This window comes from Carica papaya, chromosome 2 (assembly GCF_054855325.1).
Source record: "Carica papaya isolate Zhongbai chromosome 2, ASM5485532v1, whole genome shotgun sequence".
In the NCBI taxonomy this organism is placed as follows: Eukaryota; Viridiplantae; Streptophyta; class Magnoliopsida; order Brassicales; family Caricaceae; genus Carica; species Carica papaya.
In genome coordinates this window covers 3,387,694-3,407,872 of record NC_142310.1, presented here as the reverse complement: position 1 = coordinate 3,407,872, position 20,179 = coordinate 3,387,694, and the positions used below count along the sequence as shown (strand labels likewise).

Genomic DNA, 20,179 nt, shown 5'->3' with positions numbered 1-20,179 from the left:
GTATTAAACATAATAGGAGTGCAAATTACTTGTTAAACCCAAGTTATGATGATGATAATTGCAAGAGTACTGTTCCTGTAGGACATCAATATGCCATTTCATTGGACATTATAATATGCTTACCATTATAAGACTTCAAAAAGAATCAACAATCCTCATGCTTCAAGTTCACAAGAGGTCAAAATGCCGCATGTGTTATCATTGCAAAATTTGAATTCTTCATTTTGGTACACCATTATTGTCAAGATAATGTCATCCAGCTTAGAATGAATTCAAGAAACTGAAAATTTTAACAACGCCAAGCAATTCTTCACCTTGGAGCAGCCTTAAAAACAAAGAATCAAGGGATTAAAACAAGAGTCTAATAACAAATGAAACTCAGATTTTGCATAGTGTCTTATGTTATTCCAGATCCGAGTATCTAATTCCTTTAGCAACCTCAAAGAAATGAGCTACATTCTCCTCTGGTGTCCCTACTTTAATGCCATGGCCAAGATTCAAAATATGTTTCCCTCTGCCAGCTTTTCTAACTGTATCGATTATTCGACTTGTGATGAACTCTTTGGAACCGAAAAGAACACCAGGATCCACGTTTCCTTGAACTGCCATATCAGCTCCTAGCCGCCTTCTTCCTTCAGCCATGTCAACTGTCCAGTCCAAGCTGACTACGTCAATGCTGGTCAGAGCTAGCCTCTCAAGCAAGCCTCCAGATCCACTGGCATATAGTATTAAAGGAAGATCTGGATGAGTCTGTCTCACTGTATCAACAATCTGCTTCAAGTAAGGCAGACTGAACTCCTCAAAATCTACAGGACTAAGCTCTGTGGCCCATGAGTCGAAAATTTGAACAGCTTGAGCTCCATTATCAGCTTGGTACTGAATGTACTTTGCCATTGAGGTTGAGAATTTCTGAAGCAATGAATGGAGAACCTATGGAAGGAAAAGATAGCCACTAGGTAGTATCAACCAATCTTTAGACCATTATTTTTGTTATATTGGTTAGCAGAGTCTGTTAGATAAAATATTTGATCTTAAGGATCCTAAACAGAAGAGGATAGAAAATTTACCTTGGGTTGAGAGAAAGCTAGTCCTTTTATCTTTGAAAAATGCTTTGATGAACCACCTTCAACGACATATGATGCCAACGTGAAAGGAGCCCCGACGAAACCTAGCACTGCTGCCTCATTATTTACCTATAAAGAAAGCACACAGGTGAACTCCTATGATTCTTACAACCAAGATAAGTGAATTTATCTAATGTTTATTATTGAACAAGCATAAAACACATCGAGATGTATGGCAAATCTGGTTGGAGTCCTCCAACGGATTATGTATATGCAAAAGCCAGAGATATGGTTACACATGCCTGATTCTTGCATAGAGCTTGAAAAGCTACGAGATACAGATTTAAGTCGGGAAATAATGATCAAAAGGTGGACTACAATGGCCTCATGATTCCAAGTTCCTAAGGCACCCATCATTTTTTCTCTGTACATTCACAACTCCTTCCAGAAAATTAACCCTTATTTATTGGTAGTTATCTTGTTGCCCTCAACCTAATTTTGGTTATCTAATCATAGTTCCCAACCATAGATGTTAAAATGAGTTGATCTTTCAAACGATTACTATCTAACCGAACATACGACTAACATAGGAGGTTATATCTAAAAGGAGTAGTCAGCATAATAAAGGCAATATAACAATCAAGAACATAAATTTAGGGGAAAAAAAGGCTAGTCAGACCTCTTTCCGTAACGTTGTTAATGCTTTGCCAACATATGGAACTGATTCCTCCGGAATGAATTCTCTGACTTGGTCAACATCATCAGCTGAATGTAGTGGATTAAATATAACAGGACCCTTTCCTTTCACGATATCAAAAGGTATATTCATTCCAGACAGTGGTGTGAGAATGTCTGAGAATAAAATTACCTATGAGACCAACCAATATATAAAACATAAAAGATGTAAGAGCCAATTAAAAGAGATGAGTAACAGCAATGTAAATGATATGATGATTTTCAGGTTCAAATATAGAGCACTAAGCTTGTGTGGTTTGTTTGTGCATAAACGCAAAACGAACAATATCTTACCCCATCTGGCTTAAAGACATTCCATGGCTGCAAAGATATCTCTACCACGAGATCAACATTCTCGGACCTGTCACGAAATGATGGATACTTCTCGCAAATAATTTGATAACTCTATATCATAACAAGTACTCAGCATGTGAGTTCCAAGTCAACATATGTGTGTTTATATATATGTTAAGGAGATGCTAAGTATATGATGACAATGACTTAAACGACAACGATAGAGATAGAAAAGATATCATGAAAAGCATGGATATAGCAAGTTCCAAAAGATAAACAGAATCGACAGCACAAACTAAAAATAAAAATTATCAAGGAGAAAAGGGATGAGAGTATATCAACAGAGAATAGGAGGTCCTCCTTAAAAGAATACAGAAAGAGAAAACAACAAACAATACAAGACTGCAGTCCAATCTCTTTGCAAAATAGCCATGGAGATACCCATATACAACACATAAGTCTTAACCCAAAGAAATGCCAAAAATGTCATCCTACCACAGAGTAGCTAAGAGGTCGGAGAAGTCCTTAAAGAGCCTTTCATTTTACTACAACCACAATACCAATAACCCTGCAAAAATAGCTCTTCTCTGATGCATTCTACTTTTCCTAATTCTTCCCAAACTTGCGGAGAGAGGAAATAAAACACGCATGAAGCAAAAATTCTTTAAGAGCACTCCTAATTACAGCCGAAAGAAAACAAGCAGAAGCCATACGACCAAAGATATTTACATTTGCAATTTGAAACCTAGTTTGTTGCACGTGTGCTTGTCAAGCATTTTCATTCCCACAGGAACATGCAACCCTCATTTTGGTGGAAGAGGAGAAAGCATCTGTTCAATCAGTTGGGAGTCAAAAGTTTAATCGGCAAAACCCTTTCTTCTAAGAAGGGTAAATAGTGATAACAACCAAAAATAAAGTTAAAGTTTTCAGTCATAATTTTAGTGCCATCTGCAGGCAACTTACCAAAGGGAAAAACTTTTGAATGAACCTTACAAACACATAATACAAGCATTAGAAAAAAGTCCATAAAAAATTATATATAAACCTGCCTTCATATATCTACCAGCTTGCCTCATAAGCCAAACTGGGGGTCTTTCAACATCTTTCCCTCTAACAGCATTAAGCAACAGTGGCTCAGCTACAGAAACGACTTTAGGTTCAGCAACTGTCCCTATAATCAGAATTGTATAGATGGTTAGAAGCCACAACCATCAACATGATGAATAGTGAGTAAATGTGATATGTCAAATACTCATGATAACCTCTTGAACACAATTGGTCAGACATACTCCGAAACCCGCAACATATGCTAGTTGGAAATGCATAGGCAATGAGGTTAGACATTTCCCACCACCTAATTTGTAGCTAAAGCTAACAACTTTATGTACAACCTTACAACTTTGTTATGCTACACCGATACGCTAGCAAAATCATACCTATTCAAACCAATTACTCAAATAAGTAAGCCTCATTTTCTATAAAATATCACCATCAACAATGCCCACAAACCATATCAACAATTTCATTGAATACCCTTCTCTATTCTCCTAAGTCCCAAGCAATCATTCACCATATAAGGGTTTTAAAATAATTTCTTATTGAACTGTAATGTCTAACTATAGTAAAATTTTATCCTCTTGAAAGTTGAAAAAAAAAAGAATGAACATACTTTTCCCCAGGATAATTTATAAACAATTCACATAAGAATGAGTTATACTCAAAATAGAGTTTGCTTGAGCACAATTAAGCCCAATTAACCGTAATAAATCTTACCCAACTAGCTCTAGCCACTTAACAAAGAGGAAATGAAATAAAAATTGCGACTTCATACCGCATTTGATTGCAAAGAAAAGTAGTGAAATCAAATCTAATACAGCTCAGCTAAGCAATACAGAAATTATGTTCCAAAATGATGAAAAATCCCAGAAAGCAGGAAGTTTGACTCATGTTCATTTCCAAGTTCCCACATTTTCCCGGCAGCCAGACCAAGCATAGAGAATAGGTTCTGAAAAATGGAAAAACAAACCAACCCATGTGAGACCGAGTTTGGGAACTACCTCCAAGGGAACAGCGAGTAATTTGGGGTTTCGAAGACGATAGAGATTTCCGAGGAGAAATTGAAAGAGCAGAGAAAGAAGGCACGGAGCTGGTACTGCTATACATGCAAGACATTGTTTGGGAGGCTGGAAAAAGGATGAGACTTGGGGCTTTAAATCTCTCAGGGTCTGAAACGAGTTGGCATCTCTGTTGCTGTGAAGAGAAAAAAGACCATTAGATTGACAAGCAGAGAGATCAGAGATGATAGAAAGATGATGATAAGGGCAGCCAAATTTGCCAATCTACTTCCTCTACTTTGTCCTTTCCTCGCCATGTCAGCCTTGACTTTCATTCTTTCTTTCTTAATTAATATTAATTGTTCCAAGTTCTTGTATTTTATATCTTTTAAATAGATTTATTTATTTTAATTAAAAACCAATTCTTTATTAAATACCAAAAATATTAAATAACAATCATATTTAAGAATTCTATTGTAATTAATTTTTTTTAAAAATTAAATATTAAAAAATATTATAAAAAGAATACATTCATAAATTTATTTGTTAAAATTATTATGATATATGATACTATTTAATATTTTATAAAATCTTATGAAATTAATTTATTAGACTAAAAGATAACAAAATGTATGTACGTATATGATGTAAAAATTCATCATACACATATTTTACATCCTTTTTTTAAATTAATAATGGTACGAGTCACAGAGTTGAATCTCCAATCTCTATTTTTGTGAAAATCAAAAAATAATCTATAAATAAAATATTATTAAATATATATTATGCTGATAAAGTACATGAATATATTGATTGTCCAAGTTAGTTGACATAATACATATAGCACAGGCATACATTATTTTTACAAGTTAATAAACACAAATTTTAAATAGTTGATAAAGAATGATGGATGATCGACATCCAGGAAACAAGAATGCCAAGATTCTATCTCCATCTACTCCTGATTTTAAATCACAATACAACAGTTGATACATACAATTATTAGTACAATATATAGTAAAAGAATGTCCTTAAATGAGAAAGGTAAAAACAAGGGCAGGCTAGACAAGATTAGACGATGCTCGAACGCTTAATTACAGGGAGAAAATTGGAAAAGAAAGAATGTCAAGCTGAGTGAAATGGAATCAAAAGATGGTGTCAACAGTGAGCTTTCTTTTTGGAGGGGCATCCTTAATTATCTGCTTTTGTCTGTCCATGAAAGTAGAGCCCTTATTAGCAAATAATCTCCGGAGGTTGATCACTGAAAGCTCGTTAAAGTTCCCAATTGCAAGATCAGCCTGGACAAGATCATACCTGCAGATCTCCACACCAGTAAATTAGTACAGCGCAAAGACTACAAATTTATATGGCGAGGAAAACACCATGAACTTCTATTTGCCCACCGGTCCGGATAGATATGAACATATGTACAGATAAGGATACACGTTAGAGAAGAATAGTTTTGAGTTGTTGCAGGCATTTTGTGCATACATGAATATGTGCTTTCATACATGCTTCTTTCTAAAGCTATTATACTAGCAGCTTGTGTGCACGGACATGGTTGTATGCATAAAGTGGTAGCAGGGTGGATACATACGCGGGGTGAGTGCCGATTAATGCCACAGCCATCATAGTGCAGTTGTGAGCTGCAGTTATGCCTCTGGGATCATCCTCAAACACCACACACTTGGATGGTTTCCGGTCCAACTGCAAGGAACTTACACGCAAACATATCAAAAACAACTGTGACATCAGCACTTTCTTGGTTTTTCATTTTCGTAGTGACAATGTCATGCTCAAAGATTTCATGAAAGAACAAGTAACATTTCAGTGTTTTTTTAACTGCCTTATCTGGGATACCATTCTGCTAGCAACTTCCACCATATGTTATTAAGTGCTTTGAATTTCAAGAAGAACCAGAACATGCAAAGCAGAGGAATCAAGCACCTAGTAATGCTTTTAAGGGATGCCTAAACAAGCATTTTGGAAATCCTTTTTTTTTAAAAAAAAAAAGCATTTTGGAAATCCTACTCGCAGAAACACAGTAAATGCTCTTAACCTTCTCCAAAACAGGTCTTAGCCATGCCTTCCATAACTCGGCAGCAGAATTAGTTCATCAGTTAAGTGAGAAATCAGCACAAGGCTTGTAATAAGAAATTGAAAAATCTATATGCTAAAGACAATTAGCAAATTCCTCAGCCTATTCATATCATGCTATCATCTTAAGTTTTATTTTATTTTTATTTTTATTTTTATTTTTTTGCGTGGATGCTGTAATCTTAATTGAGGGCAGATAACATGCTAAACATTGTCAAATACAAGAGGAATATCTTGAAGAAACATTAGTCTAGAAATTAAAAATTTTATACTAGGTCATGCATGAAAATTAACTATAACACCAACTGGTGATAGACTTACTGGCTGACAACCTTCAAATTTATATAAGATAAACGTCATATTTAATGCATGAATCATAGGAAGTGGATATACCTTCATAGCTGCAGAAAGAAATCTATGAGCTATTGACTCCATGCCATCTTCCTCTGAAACTACTGCCTGAAGTTTTAAAAATACAGATGTCAGTTCCAGGAAACACCAGCAAAGGTTTGAACTGGAATAATGAAAAGAAACTTTCATAAATTTGCGTCAACTATGTAATATGGCAAATTTTATTGGAAGCTCTCATTACTAAGTGATCCATTGTGGTCATAAATGAAGTGGCAAATCTCATTCGTAGAGAATATAGCTAAAGACTATGCCAGGCCCCCAAATGCTCTATTTGACTTTCTTCAGAAATAACAAATGAAATGCGAAAATGCAACAAGTTTCCTGAGGGAAAAAAGATCAAACAGAGGTCAAAAGACAAAGAAAATGATGAAGATGGCAGGTTTGTGCCAGTAACAGAAAATTATTGAACAGAAAAAGTTTTAACTTTTAACTAGGCCCTCAAAACAATAACCCAGATTGCACAAGCTGGACCATATATATAGACTATTACAGGAACTAGTGGCCTTCTCTCTTATTTCTAAGCAAAAAATTTTTAACCTGGAAATATTTTAACAGTCCCATCCGCTCTAGGGCATCGACCATGTTTCTCCGATTTAAACTTGAAACAACAGCACAAGGGATGCGGGCTGTGGACACTGCGTCAAGCCACTCTTCCAGTCCGTCCACTGGTTTCATTAGCTGAATGAAGAATAATATTAGCAATTTTAACTTGTTGAGGTTGCAACATAAAAATAAAATTTACAGGATCAACTAAGAAGATCTTACTGTGAGGAGATTATTATAATATATCTGTGAAAACCTCAACTTTAATCTCTCAACTTCACTTTGTGCCTTCTCCCAGAACAACACCTGGAAATTTTGTGGTAGTAAGACACAGTATATAACTAAAAGTGATGAGTCATAACAAACTAAAACAATAATATTAATCTTTCCGAAAAGAAGATTGTTACAAGCAAGCACTCCTAAGATGGGGAAGTATCATAAGAACAACAAAATAAATGTTAGCTTCAGACATAACATTAGAACTACCTAGTATCTGCCACTAAGACTCTGTCAACTAAACAGCAAATAAATTTTCCTCTCATCTCCCCCGTTCTCTATAATGTTTACAAGATAACTAAAAATCTTACAGTTGTTAATGTACGGACTAATCACAATGGAAGGTAGGAAAATGACAAGTTAATAACAGGCTGACAACTAATTAAGGAATAGATGATAATTACTTCACAACAATATCCATCACAGTTACAATTAGGCAACCTCTTGCTAGCTTGCAGCACCCTCTTGGGATAAGTCTAAAACCCTGGTTCATATTGTCGAAATTCAGGGCAAAAAAAAAACCAAAAAAAGCCAGATCCTAGGCCTCAGATAAAACCTCTACCTGATTGTAACAACATTCATATGGTAAAGGAAATTGAAAACCCATATCCTAAAAGACAATGAATTCCCAAACCTTATGCAATACATGGTCAGCACCTGCAAGAAGCATCATTCTTTGCACATCATCAGCTTCAGGAATTTCTTTTCCTGCACAACATAAAAATAGAAATCTACATGGTATCAAGCACCATAACAATTTCCGTCTCAAAGAGCCATTCTACAGACATCAAGTTATGGACCGCATTTAATAGGAAAAAAGAAAAAGAAATTCTGAACATGGTTCAAACAATGAAATGATTCAATCTCAAGTTCTTCCTAGAGGGAAAGCAATATGATGGTCCCGACCAAGGAATGCCGGCACCAAAAATAGGTATATTTTAACCATATTTAAACATTAAAGGTAACCTCAGGGAGCTTGGTAATACCAAATCTAACCTCTTATACAGTCAGAAGATATTAATAACACTGTTATCCTGATCACCTCCACTTGACTATTGAGAAAATCAAGCATAGAGCTTGGAGAAAATAATAGGTTGATTTATCAAATATGAAAAAGAAATAGCACATAGACCAAGCTATAGACCAGAAAAGTAGGAATTAAAAAGTTTTGCTTAAGATGCATAAAGATAACATTTCAAAAGGAAAAGAGTTGGGCTTACCCTCCTCGGAGGCAAGTTGCTTCCATGCATTTACCTTCGAAGTTCGAGTGTCTGCCTGAAATGTATCATCTATGAGATAATACCATAAAACGATATACAATATATGAATATATTGGCAAATGGTCCAATTTTGCACCTTGAGACACTTCTCTTGACCCCATCATTAAACAGGCATTCTAGGATGAGTTAAAGTTTCGAATAAACTTATAACTTCGCAGATGCTATTTACTGATTTGTCTTGTATTCAATTAAATCCTTTTACGTTATGAACTGATTGTAGTGTACCATTTACGGTTCCAAACTACCAAGATACACATAAGGAATCCAACAGATCTAGATTTAGGATCATGAATCTGAAAATACAAGCAAAAAGTTAAAAGAATTTACCACAACATTGTCCCAGGAGAAAATAAGTCCGTATGCCTCGTCAGGTTTCATGGCATAGCGTATTCGTTGAAGGAAACCTTCTTGCAGTCTGTCATTTAAAAAGTCCTACTTGCAATAACAACTTGTTGTAAGTTATACAATCCTCAGCTAAGACTACAACAAATACAAAAGTTTTAGCAACCAAAACAAACACCAACTAAAAACTTGTTAATTGTTACCACATCAACTTTAAGAGGCCCATCTTGTCTAAAAGTTTCAAAACCTTCTCCATATTCAGCTCCAATTGCCTTAAAACGCAAACACATATAAGGGAAAGCAACATTAAATTCAGAGGAAAAGAAATCAAGACCCAGAAGCTGAACATCACAGACTTCAGTATACAGCAGTGTATATCACAGACCCAGATATCAAGCTTAAAACTTTCTTCCATCCTGCGTGGCAATAAAAAATAGGGAGAAAAAAGAAAAAAAAAAAAAGAAATTTCCCAGCAGAGAAAACTAACAAATAACGCACCTCTTGCATGAAAAGCTTGTTGGGTGTGATATCGAACCCGTTAACAGAGCCATCTCTGTCGAACCCAAAGGCGTTATTGATTACCAGACGATGCTTAACCAGATTAACACCCTTTAATTTCTAGTGAAAAACATGCAATTAATAAGAAACAGCAAATGTCAAGAGGGGAAAAAATTTAAGAAGAAAATGAAGAAAGAAAGACATACCGATAAGCTGAGCTTTGAAGGGGTAAAGGAGAGAGGAAAACGAAAAGAGGATGTCTGTGAAATTAAGAGAGAAAGGGTTCTGTTATTGCTGCAAGTGCAGTCCATTAGAACCCAAATAAGAGAAAAATCAACTCAATCAAAGAGAGCCTGCTTGCTCTTCTTAGCCTTTTGATTTTATTTTCTTCTAAAAAAAAAATTGCTTCGAATAAATTTTATTATTCTCTTTTTTAAAAAAAAAATATATATATATATATATATAATAATAATAAAGGGATTTTGTTGAAGAGGATGATGATGCATGCAGCTCGGGCACAAATCTTCTTTCACAGGGGGCACGTGTGCTGCGACGTGTCTCACACGATACGACAGCGCTTTGGTTTTCAGGATATTCTTTTTTCTTTTTCATTTATTTTTTATTAAAATTTAATAAATATTTATTATGAGATTTCAAGGATAATTTCAGAATTTTAAAATTATTATTAGATTTGAATTTTTTTTTTTTTTTTTTTTTTTGTGGGGTTCACAACATTAAAATTATATTGATATTACTAATGGTTTGTAAAGATAATACCCAAGATATTGGGTTTGTTCGAATAAATTTAGAATCTGACAAATAATATTATCATTTATTATCAATAATAGTGTTTAAAAGTTATAAAATTGTCGTGAGATTTATGATCAATTATTAAGTTACGTAATAATTTATAGAATAATTTTTTATAACTGTTGTGATTTTATAAAATTCATAAATCACTTCAAAAATTTATAATTTTATGAAGTTTAGAATGTGTTACATATGAATGATTTACGATTAAATTTAAATATGATATTTTACGACATGATTTTTCAGGTATAAAATACATTTTTAAATTCTCAATCATTCTCATAGAAAAAACTTTGGTATCTCCTGTTTTTGACAAGAGTAAAATATATGATATGATATATTTGTAACGATATCATCCATATCTATGGTAGATTAGTGCGAAAATGTATTCATTTTAACATTATACGCTCCGTATACGATAAAATCAATGAAACTTGTGAATAATTTTTTCAAAAAATGTGACTATTCTTTTTAAGTTTGAAGGTTTAATATTATTTGCGGTGACAGTACTTCTCTGTTATGCTTTAATAATGTAACTCTCTCAAATATATAGGTAGATTATTTGTTTATGTCTTATTGTGGAGTATTTTTGGAGTAGAGATTTGTGTATTTTTTTATCACAAATTGATGGATGTTTATTTACTAGTAAATAAGTTGATATTATTTTTCTTTATCTTACTAATGGAAATATGATTTTGAGATCTGTATTAAAGAGATGAGACTTTAGAAGTGGACTCCACCACCTCTTAGTATATGTAAACTCAGTTTTGATGCCAAATTGAAGGAATAAGGGTGGATGGATATCGAGGTTATTTGTAGATGATGATGGAATGATATATATATATATATATATATATATATATATATATTTTGTAGAAATGAGGAGAATGATAAATCTTAAATTTGTGAAACTTGCATAATCCATGATATTGATGTTTATATTGAAAATAGCTTATGAATTAGGTATTATTGTTGAAGACAATTCACCAATCCCTGTTAAAATTTTGTGAGTAAAATATATTTAACTTGAAATATATTATTTCTTTTTGTATTTTAGTTTTTCAGTTTTTATGTTATTAGATATCTAAAAATTGTAATCAAGTTATAAATGCTCTATCCAAGCATGCAATATAATGTTTTGATACTTGAGATGAATTTGTTTATTAATGAATCACTTTCTTTGATGGCTTCTTCTCTTCACCTAGATGATTATGTTCATGATTAATATACTGTTATGATACTTTCTCAAAAATGTTTTTTTACAGTAACATGTTTCATTTTGAAGGCGCCAAAATGCCTCCAATGTACCCGACGAAGAGAAGTACGCTACTTTTGATTGGTAAGAAAAAAAAAAACAGTAGAAGAAACAGTGGTCTCCATAGTTCTTCAAAGTTTTGAGCTTGGACCAGCAACAACGACGGAGGGTTTCTTCTCCCTTCGTCGATCCAATTCTCCATCTCTTCCTCCTCTTGCTCTGTCATCCAAAATACCCTTTTTGTAGAAAAAGAAAAAATCGTCATAATGAGTATTAGGTCCCGCTTAGATGCGATCGTCTCCTCGATGGTAACAGTGCACCCTCACGAAATTCCTGCTCTGCTCCACTCCTCCTCCTGCTTCTTCTTTGTAAGTCTCCATTCCTCAATTTTCTGAAACATATGAAATCAAATCCAAAGACCCACTTCTAGTTTCTAATCAATGTGTACTGACTACAAGAAAGTTTTGATTTTCATTGGAAATGCAGATTCTGAGTGCATACTTCGTGGTGCTGCCATTGCGAGACGAGGGAGCAATCTCTCTGGGTTTATCTAATCTGCCGGGTCTCTTCATCGGGTCTCTGGTTCTCACGTTGATCGCTGCCCCTGTTTCCTCTTTTATCCTCTCTTTCCCTAATTTATCTAAATCCAAGGTATTTTTATTTTTTCTTTCATTAAACCATTTACAATTAGGAAACTAGTGGGTTGTGCCTGTATGAGTGAGTACAATATGCATTTACGTAGAAGAATCATAGAAGTAAAAAGAATGGATGGTGATACTGGTGTGATTTTTTGAAAAAATCAATTCTTGTTCTACATGTTTCTGCATTTTCATTAATATTTTTGTTCATAAAAAAGAAAGTACTAAAGAGGTTTTACTGACTTATCTCAACCAGTGTCAATTTAGTACTTCTTATGTATCTGCCTTGTAATAGCTGCTTCTTGAAATTCCAGGCTTTGGTTATGATACACAGGTTTTTTAGTCTGTCACTTGTTGTGTTTTTCATTCTCTGGCGAGAATCTTCAGCTGAAATTTTGCCATCCAATTCAAAGGTAAATTTATGAAGTCCATGTTGCAGTATTTCTTTTTTTAGTGTGAGTCTCATTTCTTGGGAGAAATCTGATATTATATCTCATTTTGTGCTGAACTTGATATATTTCAATTGTAGGAGTCTGTTTCCTCGTCTTCTCAATTGAAAGAGGATGTAAAGAACGGTACTGTTCGAGCTAGTTCTGCTAATTCTGTAGGTTGGGGAAACCATAGTTGGTTTTATATTTCTGTGAGAACTGGATTATTCCTCTGGGTATTATACCGACTAAGCTATTTAACAATTGTTTTGACTGAGAAGTATTACTTGTACAATCAATCTTGCTGGGAATGATGGAATTCTTTCTTTTTGAAGGTTGCACTTCTTAATCTTGTGACTATTTCTTCAACATGGACTAGAATAATTGATGTGATGGACAATGAGGTACATATATTGCAAACTTGGTTTATTACAAGGATTATGATATTTTGTGAATCTATAATGACTGCTCTGGAATTCAGTCAGGTGCAAGATTATTCGGGTTCATTGGTGCTGGTGCCACACTTGGCCAACTCTTTGGGTCATTGTTTGCCACCGGAATGGCTTGGTTGGGACCATGTATGCATGACTTTGTTTTTGGATCAAGCATGATATAACTCATTTCCTCGCATTTGATAGGATGCTACACAGCTATTTCAACCAAAGGGTGGATCTTTTGTTGGTAAATTATCTTGCTGAATGCATTTGTTATTTTGTTTTTAATCAAGGATTTGTTCTTTGCAGTTCTACTCTTGTTTGCTGCTTTATTAATGGAGCTTGCTGCACAGACATCAAAAGGGATCTCCATTGATATTTCCCATCTCCCTGAAGAGCTATCACCAATAAGGTTAGCTTCAGTTTTTACATATGCGATCTGTACATAGGGAAGTTTTTGGATTTGAATATTCTTTTTACTCGTTTTCTTTGGGGTATGGGCTGAAGGAGGGGTCTTGAAATCTTTGAGAATGTGCAAGTCAAAACAAGTACTGATCGGCCATATAGTGTGATTGGACCAGCATTGGGCGTAGACTTGGCAGAGAATGAAATTTGTTAGTAGCTAAAAGTTTTAGCTTTTCTATATATTCTGCTACTTATTATATGCCTTCTGCGTAGTGGCTTCGGAGGACTTTGAAGTGTTCTTTTAGGATATAAAATGTTCTTCAGTTTGCATGTAGGACAGACCTATCGGAACCTCTGAGAATCAGATCCCTCTAATTAGTTTTTCTTGCTTTTATTGTTAGGAAAACTGATCCTAATCAAAGCGAGAATGATGAGAATACAGCTGCTACTAGCAAAATTTCTTCTCCAGAAACATCTACCTCCAGCGCACAGCCTCAGTTTTGGGCCATCTTAGATGGACTGAGGCTTATACTGTCATCAACTTATCTGTTACATGTGTCTTTATTCCTTTGGCTTAGTGCAGTTATCTCCTCATTCTTCTATTTTCAGGTAAAACATAAACATTCCTTTGTTCTGATATGTATATCTTTAGTGTCTTGATCAGTGTCTAAAACTAAATTATATGGTTATCGATGAAATTCGGAGAAAATATCATTTTTGAGTAAAATCATACATCAGTGCTTACTGTATAGTTGGTTAACAAAATAGTTCTTAGTCTTCAGGACAAAAAATAGATTAATATGAGAGGAGAGTGCTTAAACAACAAATGGTCTCCCTGAACTATAATTACTTAATATTAAGAAGAAAAGTAGTCATTTACCTATGGTGCATACTTTTGATGAAAGGATTGTTTGCAGAAAGTGAATGTAATTGCTGGGATTGTCGCAAGCTCTATTGGCCGAAGAAGATTGTTCGCCCAGATCAATAGCTTTATTGCTGTTTTTATCCTTGCTGGACAACTTACACTAACGGTACAGCCTTTGTAAGATATGTTGGCATTTTGATTTTTTTTTTTGCTGTTATATCTGGTTAACGCAAGAAAATCATAAATACTGAGCCATCTATTGTTTGGGAATCTTGGATAGGTTCATGATATTCTATTCTCCTGGGATATGAAGTAATATGCCTCCTTCCATTGGCCATTTCCTTCTGATTTCTTGACATTTTTGTATCTTTTTGGCAATGATATCGTGTTATAATATATGACTTGGCACATAATCTACAAGAACTTGCTGATAGCTAAGATTATCTTTTGACTTGTTTCTTTTATTTTCACTTATTACAGGGTCGCATCCTTACTGTTGCTGGTGTTACTGTTGCAATATGCTCAGCTCCAATAGTTGCCTTCTCAAATTTGATTGCAGTTGCTGTATGGCCAACCTTTTTAGTGGTTGCTGTTTGTGAAACCCTAAGAAAGGTTTGCATATCATTTTCCTTCTATCTAATTACCCATTCAGCTGTTGCTTTACTGTCAACCTCTACTTGTTTGGAAAAGTTCCAAAGAAAAAATTGAGTTCTATTCAACATGCGTAGATATTATATTGCCACTAATCCATCCATTGGAAGTCATTAACATTACATTGTAGTGTTGTTTGGTAATGTGGAAAAAGTCCCGGAGCTTGATATTATATTATTCTGCAGGTGGTGACTTATGTTGTAACCAGGCCAGGAAGAGAACTCCTGTTTACTGTTGTTTCACAAGAGGAGAAATACAAAGCTAAGGTGTGTTTCTGACACAAACTAAGTTTCACCACTGCTGCAATTTGTATTTCACAGCCTTCTTAATTAGATATTAGCCATCATAAAGCCATTGGAACTCTTAAGGCATATTCATGACTAGTTCTTATCTCATCTTCTGTATTCAATTTTTCATTTGGGAGTTGAATTTGTCAGACATTGAGGGTGTTGTTAACCAGTGAAATGGCCTTAACATCATGGGTGCTCTTAATTCATCTGTCTGCAGGTATGCATAGATGTAATTATCCAGCGACTAGGAGATGCTGCAGCAGCAGGATTGTTTAAACTGCTTTTCAGCACTCTCCATGGAAATATATCAACTGTCTCTCTATATGCCCTACCAGTATGTGCAAAAATAAGTTTGCTGTGATTTAGCTTTTATGATATAGATACATATATACATGAAAACACACACACACATGCTTCTGAATAAAAAAGGACTTGTTTCCTGAAACTCCGGTATTATTGTCTAAGTAAATGTTCATATTCTTCTCTTGGTTTCAGGTATGCTTAGCGTGGATTGTCACAGCATTTTACTTAGGGCAACGCCAAACACAACTGACAAAGTTCCGAACTGTCTCAACATCTTGAAACTTTTCAAAAATATACCTTATTTTTCTACATTTCTTTCGGACTACATAAACTTTATGTAATTTTGTAACAAGAGCTGCCAGATTTTTAAAGATGCAGTTTCATGGCTGGCAACATGATTCACCGTACAAACTTGCTGATTTAAACAGTCAATGTTATCTTCTGCCTTACCCAATCATTTCTTTGCCAAATTTCTTTTTTTTTTTAAGTGTATTTGTTTGCCTAGTCTCAACACTGTCGATATATATATCCGGGAAACTTGATTGCCACTAGCATCACCCATAACCAAAACATGTGAACTAGAATAGTATATTGGCTGCTCTAAGCCAAGTTTTCTATTACAGTTTGAAGTTCTTACAAACGTTTACAGCATATAATTGTAAATGATCGAACGAAGAAAAAAGAAAAAGAAAAGATTGCCGTTATTTATCGTTCATTGATGCACAAGCACCCTAAGTTATGAAGCCAAGTTGAGAGCCTCCTAGGAACCAAAGATTCATTGTAATAGCATAATGACTAACTGTACCTATATAAATAGAAAATGTTCAATAGTGTATACCCCTCAAAACTCGTCAACTTTAAGGCCAGGCTATGAGAATCTTGCTCTCCTGGTTTTCTTTAATTCCCTCCATATGGGCTTAATATCATTAGGTACCTCCAATAACTTAAAAGACCTGCAGCATGTGCGATAAACTGTTAACGGATGCCACAGAAAAATATACGGTACATGTACTGTTTTCATGAATGAGAAACAACGGTGAAGAGAATATGTTACTGTAAAATTGATAGTATTCAAGTCAACATCCCTAAATTCATTGGCAACACTTTTTCTTTTCTTTATATCTTTAAGCTTCTTTACTGACAACGCAAAGAGATACTTGTTCAAGTGCACTGAATGATCTGCCAGTTCAGACATATATTCTTTTAAAAGAGATCTGATTCAACATGTTAGAAGTAAAGCCCTCAAAATGTTGGATTATGCCACCTGGTTATCTCAGACAACTTTTTATTAATTGGATAAGTTATGAGAAGAAAAGTTCCTTACCAAAATGCTCAAGTTCCACGTAAGGAACGCACACGATCTTGAATCAAGTTCCTCTCCCAATCTGCAATATCCTCGAAGGCATGTTCTGGAAGGCTATCAAATGCTTCTTTCCATGGATCATTCTTTGCCAGATCGTAGGTTGCTCCACGTATTGCTCTTTTGTTAGGTCCACATGGTCTCTTCGAGGTCAATGTCTCATACGCTGTATTTAACTGTTCATAGCAAACATTCAGATAACTTCGGAGGTCTATTGGAGCTTGAATTCCAATTATCAAGCTCTAAATTTTTTAAACAAGGAATCAATATAAAATAAGTTATGCATGGAATAGCAACAAAAGGAATTCATTCCACAAAACCAAAACATATAAGCAATTGCAACAGAACATAGAAATTCTCAAGACTCACATTCATTCCACAAAACCAGAACATATAAGCAATTGCAACAGCAGGAGCCCTTCCTAGTCCAGCTGTGCAATGCACATACACTTTTCCTTTTCCCTCGGAAATGGCCCACTCCAGTGATGAAACTGCTTTCGGTAACTGAATTCTCAATGAATCTGGATCAAAATCTTTTGCCTAACAACACATGAGATAAGTGTCAAAAGCTATACTTTCAAAACACAGCTCCAACAATTGAATAAAACTGCTTGTTCCTTAGCTCAAATAAGATAATAAATTAAACAAAAGAAAGAGCCAAAACCAGAGAAAAAGTTGAAAGTCATCATGAAATCTGGAGATACACCTGACAAAGGACAAGAAAAAAATAGGGAATCTAGTTGAATTTTTCACCATTTAGAACCCTATTTTACTTTTAAATTATTTATGTAGTATGCATCGCTTTGCACAACACCTCTTTTTCTTTTTAATTTTGATTAACTGCACCATAACTACCTAGTCTGCTGGTGCTCTGGAAAAGGATTTCTTACAGGCCTTCTCATATGAAGGATTCCAAGTTCTCGAGATCTTCTTGTGATAGATTGCAAGTCAATTCCCCAATACTTGACATCTTTGTCTTGCTGCAGGTTTAGAATGTAAGCGACATTCTCTTCCTGTTTCAAGTGACCTATGTCTTCAGGTTTCTGAGGCTGCGACCCCACGATCAAATTATCAATTATCAACGTATAGTTCATGCCTGAAAACAGGACGTGAAGGATCAGCATACTTAAGTAACTCAATAAACATGCCTCTCTTTCTGCAAAACCATGACCAAATTATCTATTTTACTGGCTAGTTACACAAAAACAGCCACCATAACATTCCGCGTTTAGATTAGAACCTTTCATGTCATCAAACAAAAGTGAGTTACATTCGAAGAATGCAATGTGCAAAGCTAGTATTGAAGTGCTATTGCCCACTACTTTGATACCAAGAAGAAAAAACCATCTATTTGGATTATTTGAATTCCCACAGATAATTGTTTGATCATTTGCAAAAGCAGAAACCGCCAAGAACTAAATCTTTGAACCTATTTCACGAAGTGAATTTAGAATCTTGAACCTTTTTTTGCAATGCATATATGGCTTATGGAAAATCAGGGGAAAAAGAAAGAATACGATCATCCAATAAACTCTTTACATGTCCAAAAGTTCTACAAACACAAGGTGTACTCAACAAAGATAAAGTTTTCAATTACTATTGAATAATATGCATCTTTTTTATTCTATTTAATGCCGATATTGATTTGTCATTTGTGGATTTAATTAAAAATCCCCTCCATGATTTTAAAGCACATACAACAAAAAGGAACAAAAAAAAAAAATCTAACTTTACAGCATTATGCCAATAGCAAAATCAATTGAAAAAACAAGAAATTTGATTTATTTAAAGGTTAAATTAACAACCTTTACCAAATAACACGCACTGTTTTTCAAAAGCTAAATCACAAATATTATATAACAAAAGCCAGGATTAAAGCCAAAAGGGTGTGCTTTATAGATCCATATCTACTCTAACGTATAACCTTTTCATCAACATAAGTAGAAGGATAATAGCTAACAGGGTCCTAAGACAATATTGTTCCTCCCAATAATATATGTATTTAAAATTGGGTAATCAAATCTATGAAATGTAACACCCAAATTAACAGTGATAAGTAGAAAATCTCACTTTTTTTCTTTGGCAACTAAAAGATAAACCTAAGGTAATCTTTTCTTACATTCGCAAATAAACTTAAAAAGATGAAACTTTGCACTGACCCAATTCATGATGGTACTCGTATGGGTTCCTCATCATTCTCTTCATGGCTATATTGTACTCTTCCATCCTGCTCTTAGCACTGAAATTGGCATTAGCACCATTTTTGCCTATGGGATTTTCCTCATTCCCATTATCAGATAGTTTACAGAAAATCCCGTTCACTTTAGAACTATTCTTGGTAATCCTAGGATTGCATGTAGATCTATCGATTTTCGCCATTAACCCTTCATTTTCAAATGGGTATGTGAATGACGAAGAAAGGCAGCTGCTGCTAACAATGGCACTCATGATTTTTTTTTTTTTTACCCTCAATTCTGCTTCCAGCTGCTTCTGGTTTCAGGTGGATTCACAGGCTTGGTAGCTTGTAGATAATTTGACCTTAATGCCCTTTCCTGCTATTTGACAATAATACCCTTTTATTATATATATATATATATATATATATATATATATATATTCTCTTTTTTAAACCACAATGTTAATCTCATCTATAGAAATATATAATTAATAAAAGATCAATTGTAAATTTTGGTCTTTGTTTCTCTTTTTATATTTCCAACCTTTTAATTTTTGAGTCAAAGACTATATTTTATCTTTTCTAATTTGATTTTGAGTTAAAAGTGATTAATTTATACGCAGAGGTCATATAACTATCGTATTATTATTATCAATAATACAATAAATTATATTTTTTTTTCTTATATTCACGTACTTGATATCGAAATTTATTCCATAAAATGAACGAATAATATTTATTAATTAAAATTATTATAAAATAATCATATCTTAATTTTTAAAAAATATATTAACATAAAAAATGATACAACATGATTAGAGTAGATCAGAGCGTATTATAATCCGTACATATGTATATCTCTAAATTAAATAATTAATTTAAAAAAGAAAAAACAAAAAGAATAGGAATATTTTTTTTATATAATTTTCAGATAAACACGAACTACAAATTTTATGGCACTTTAATATTT

General features: G+C 34.1%; 4 protein-coding genes across 5 annotated transcripts; 1 reads left to right on the top strand and 3 right to left on the bottom strand.

Moving 5' to 3' along the window:
* Positions 1–158: 158 nt before the first annotated feature.
* Positions 159–4,434, bottom strand: HEME2 (Uroporphyrinogen decarboxylase). Its single transcript, XM_022048484.2, has 6 exons — positions 4,151–4,434; positions 3,143–3,264; positions 2,094–2,204; positions 1,744–1,932; positions 1,068–1,193; positions 159–930 (listed from the first exon to the last, which is right to left on the bottom strand). Exons 1-6 carry the CDS (start codon positions 4,263–4,265, stop codon positions 403–405), a joined length of 1,191 nt encoding a protein of 396 aa, XP_021904176.1. The 5' UTR covers positions 4,266–4,434; the 3' UTR covers positions 159–402.
* Positions 4,435–5,082: 648 nt separating this feature from the next.
* On the bottom strand, positions 5,083–10,016 carry LOC110819333 (Haloacid dehalogenase-like hydrolase (HAD) superfamily protein). Its single transcript, XM_022048491.2, has 11 exons — positions 9,801–10,016; positions 9,595–9,714; positions 9,300–9,368; positions 9,082–9,186; positions 8,695–8,749; positions 8,109–8,182; positions 7,421–7,504; positions 7,193–7,333; positions 6,638–6,703; positions 5,745–5,854; positions 5,083–5,461 (listed from the first exon to the last, which is right to left on the bottom strand). Exons 1-11 carry the CDS (start codon positions 9,903–9,905, stop codon positions 5,293–5,295), a joined length of 1,098 nt encoding a protein of 365 aa, XP_021904183.1. The 5' UTR covers positions 9,906–10,016; the 3' UTR covers positions 5,083–5,292.
* Positions 10,017–11,598: 1,582 nt separating this feature from the next.
* LOC110819229 (TLC ATP/ADP transporter) lies at positions 11,599–16,127 on the top strand. Of its 2 annotated transcripts, XM_088212757.1 has the most exons (13): positions 11,599–12,027; positions 12,146–12,310; positions 12,612–12,710; positions 12,827–12,961; positions 13,061–13,129; positions 13,207–13,303; positions 13,469–13,571; positions 13,966–14,173; positions 14,482–14,595; positions 14,910–15,041; positions 15,266–15,346; positions 15,588–15,704; positions 15,866–16,127. In XM_088212757.1, the coding sequence occupies exons 1-13, from the start codon at positions 11,926–11,928 to the stop codon at positions 15,950–15,952; spliced, it is 1,509 nt and encodes a 502-aa protein (XP_088068883.1). In that variant the 5' UTR covers positions 11,599–11,925; the 3' UTR covers positions 15,953–16,127. The 2 variants fall into 2 exon arrangements, with proteins under 2 accessions (XP_088068883.1, XP_088068884.1); XM_088212758.1 differs by lacking the exon at positions 11,599–12,027 and having other exon boundaries at positions 12,260–12,310; positions 12,632–12,710.
* Positions 16,128–16,247: 120 nt separating this feature from the next.
* LSF2 (dual specificity protein phosphatase (DsPTP1) family protein) lies at positions 16,248–19,528 on the bottom strand. The gene is made up of 5 exons (XM_022048415.2): positions 19,193–19,528; positions 17,924–18,129; positions 17,403–17,573; positions 16,998–17,209; positions 16,248–16,626 (listed from the first exon to the last, which is right to left on the bottom strand). Exons 1-4 carry the CDS (start codon positions 19,479–19,481, stop codon positions 17,006–17,008), a joined length of 870 nt encoding a protein of 289 aa, XP_021904107.2. The 5' UTR covers positions 19,482–19,528; the 3' UTR covers positions 16,248–16,626; positions 16,998–17,005.
* Positions 19,529–20,179: the final 651 nt, after the last annotated feature.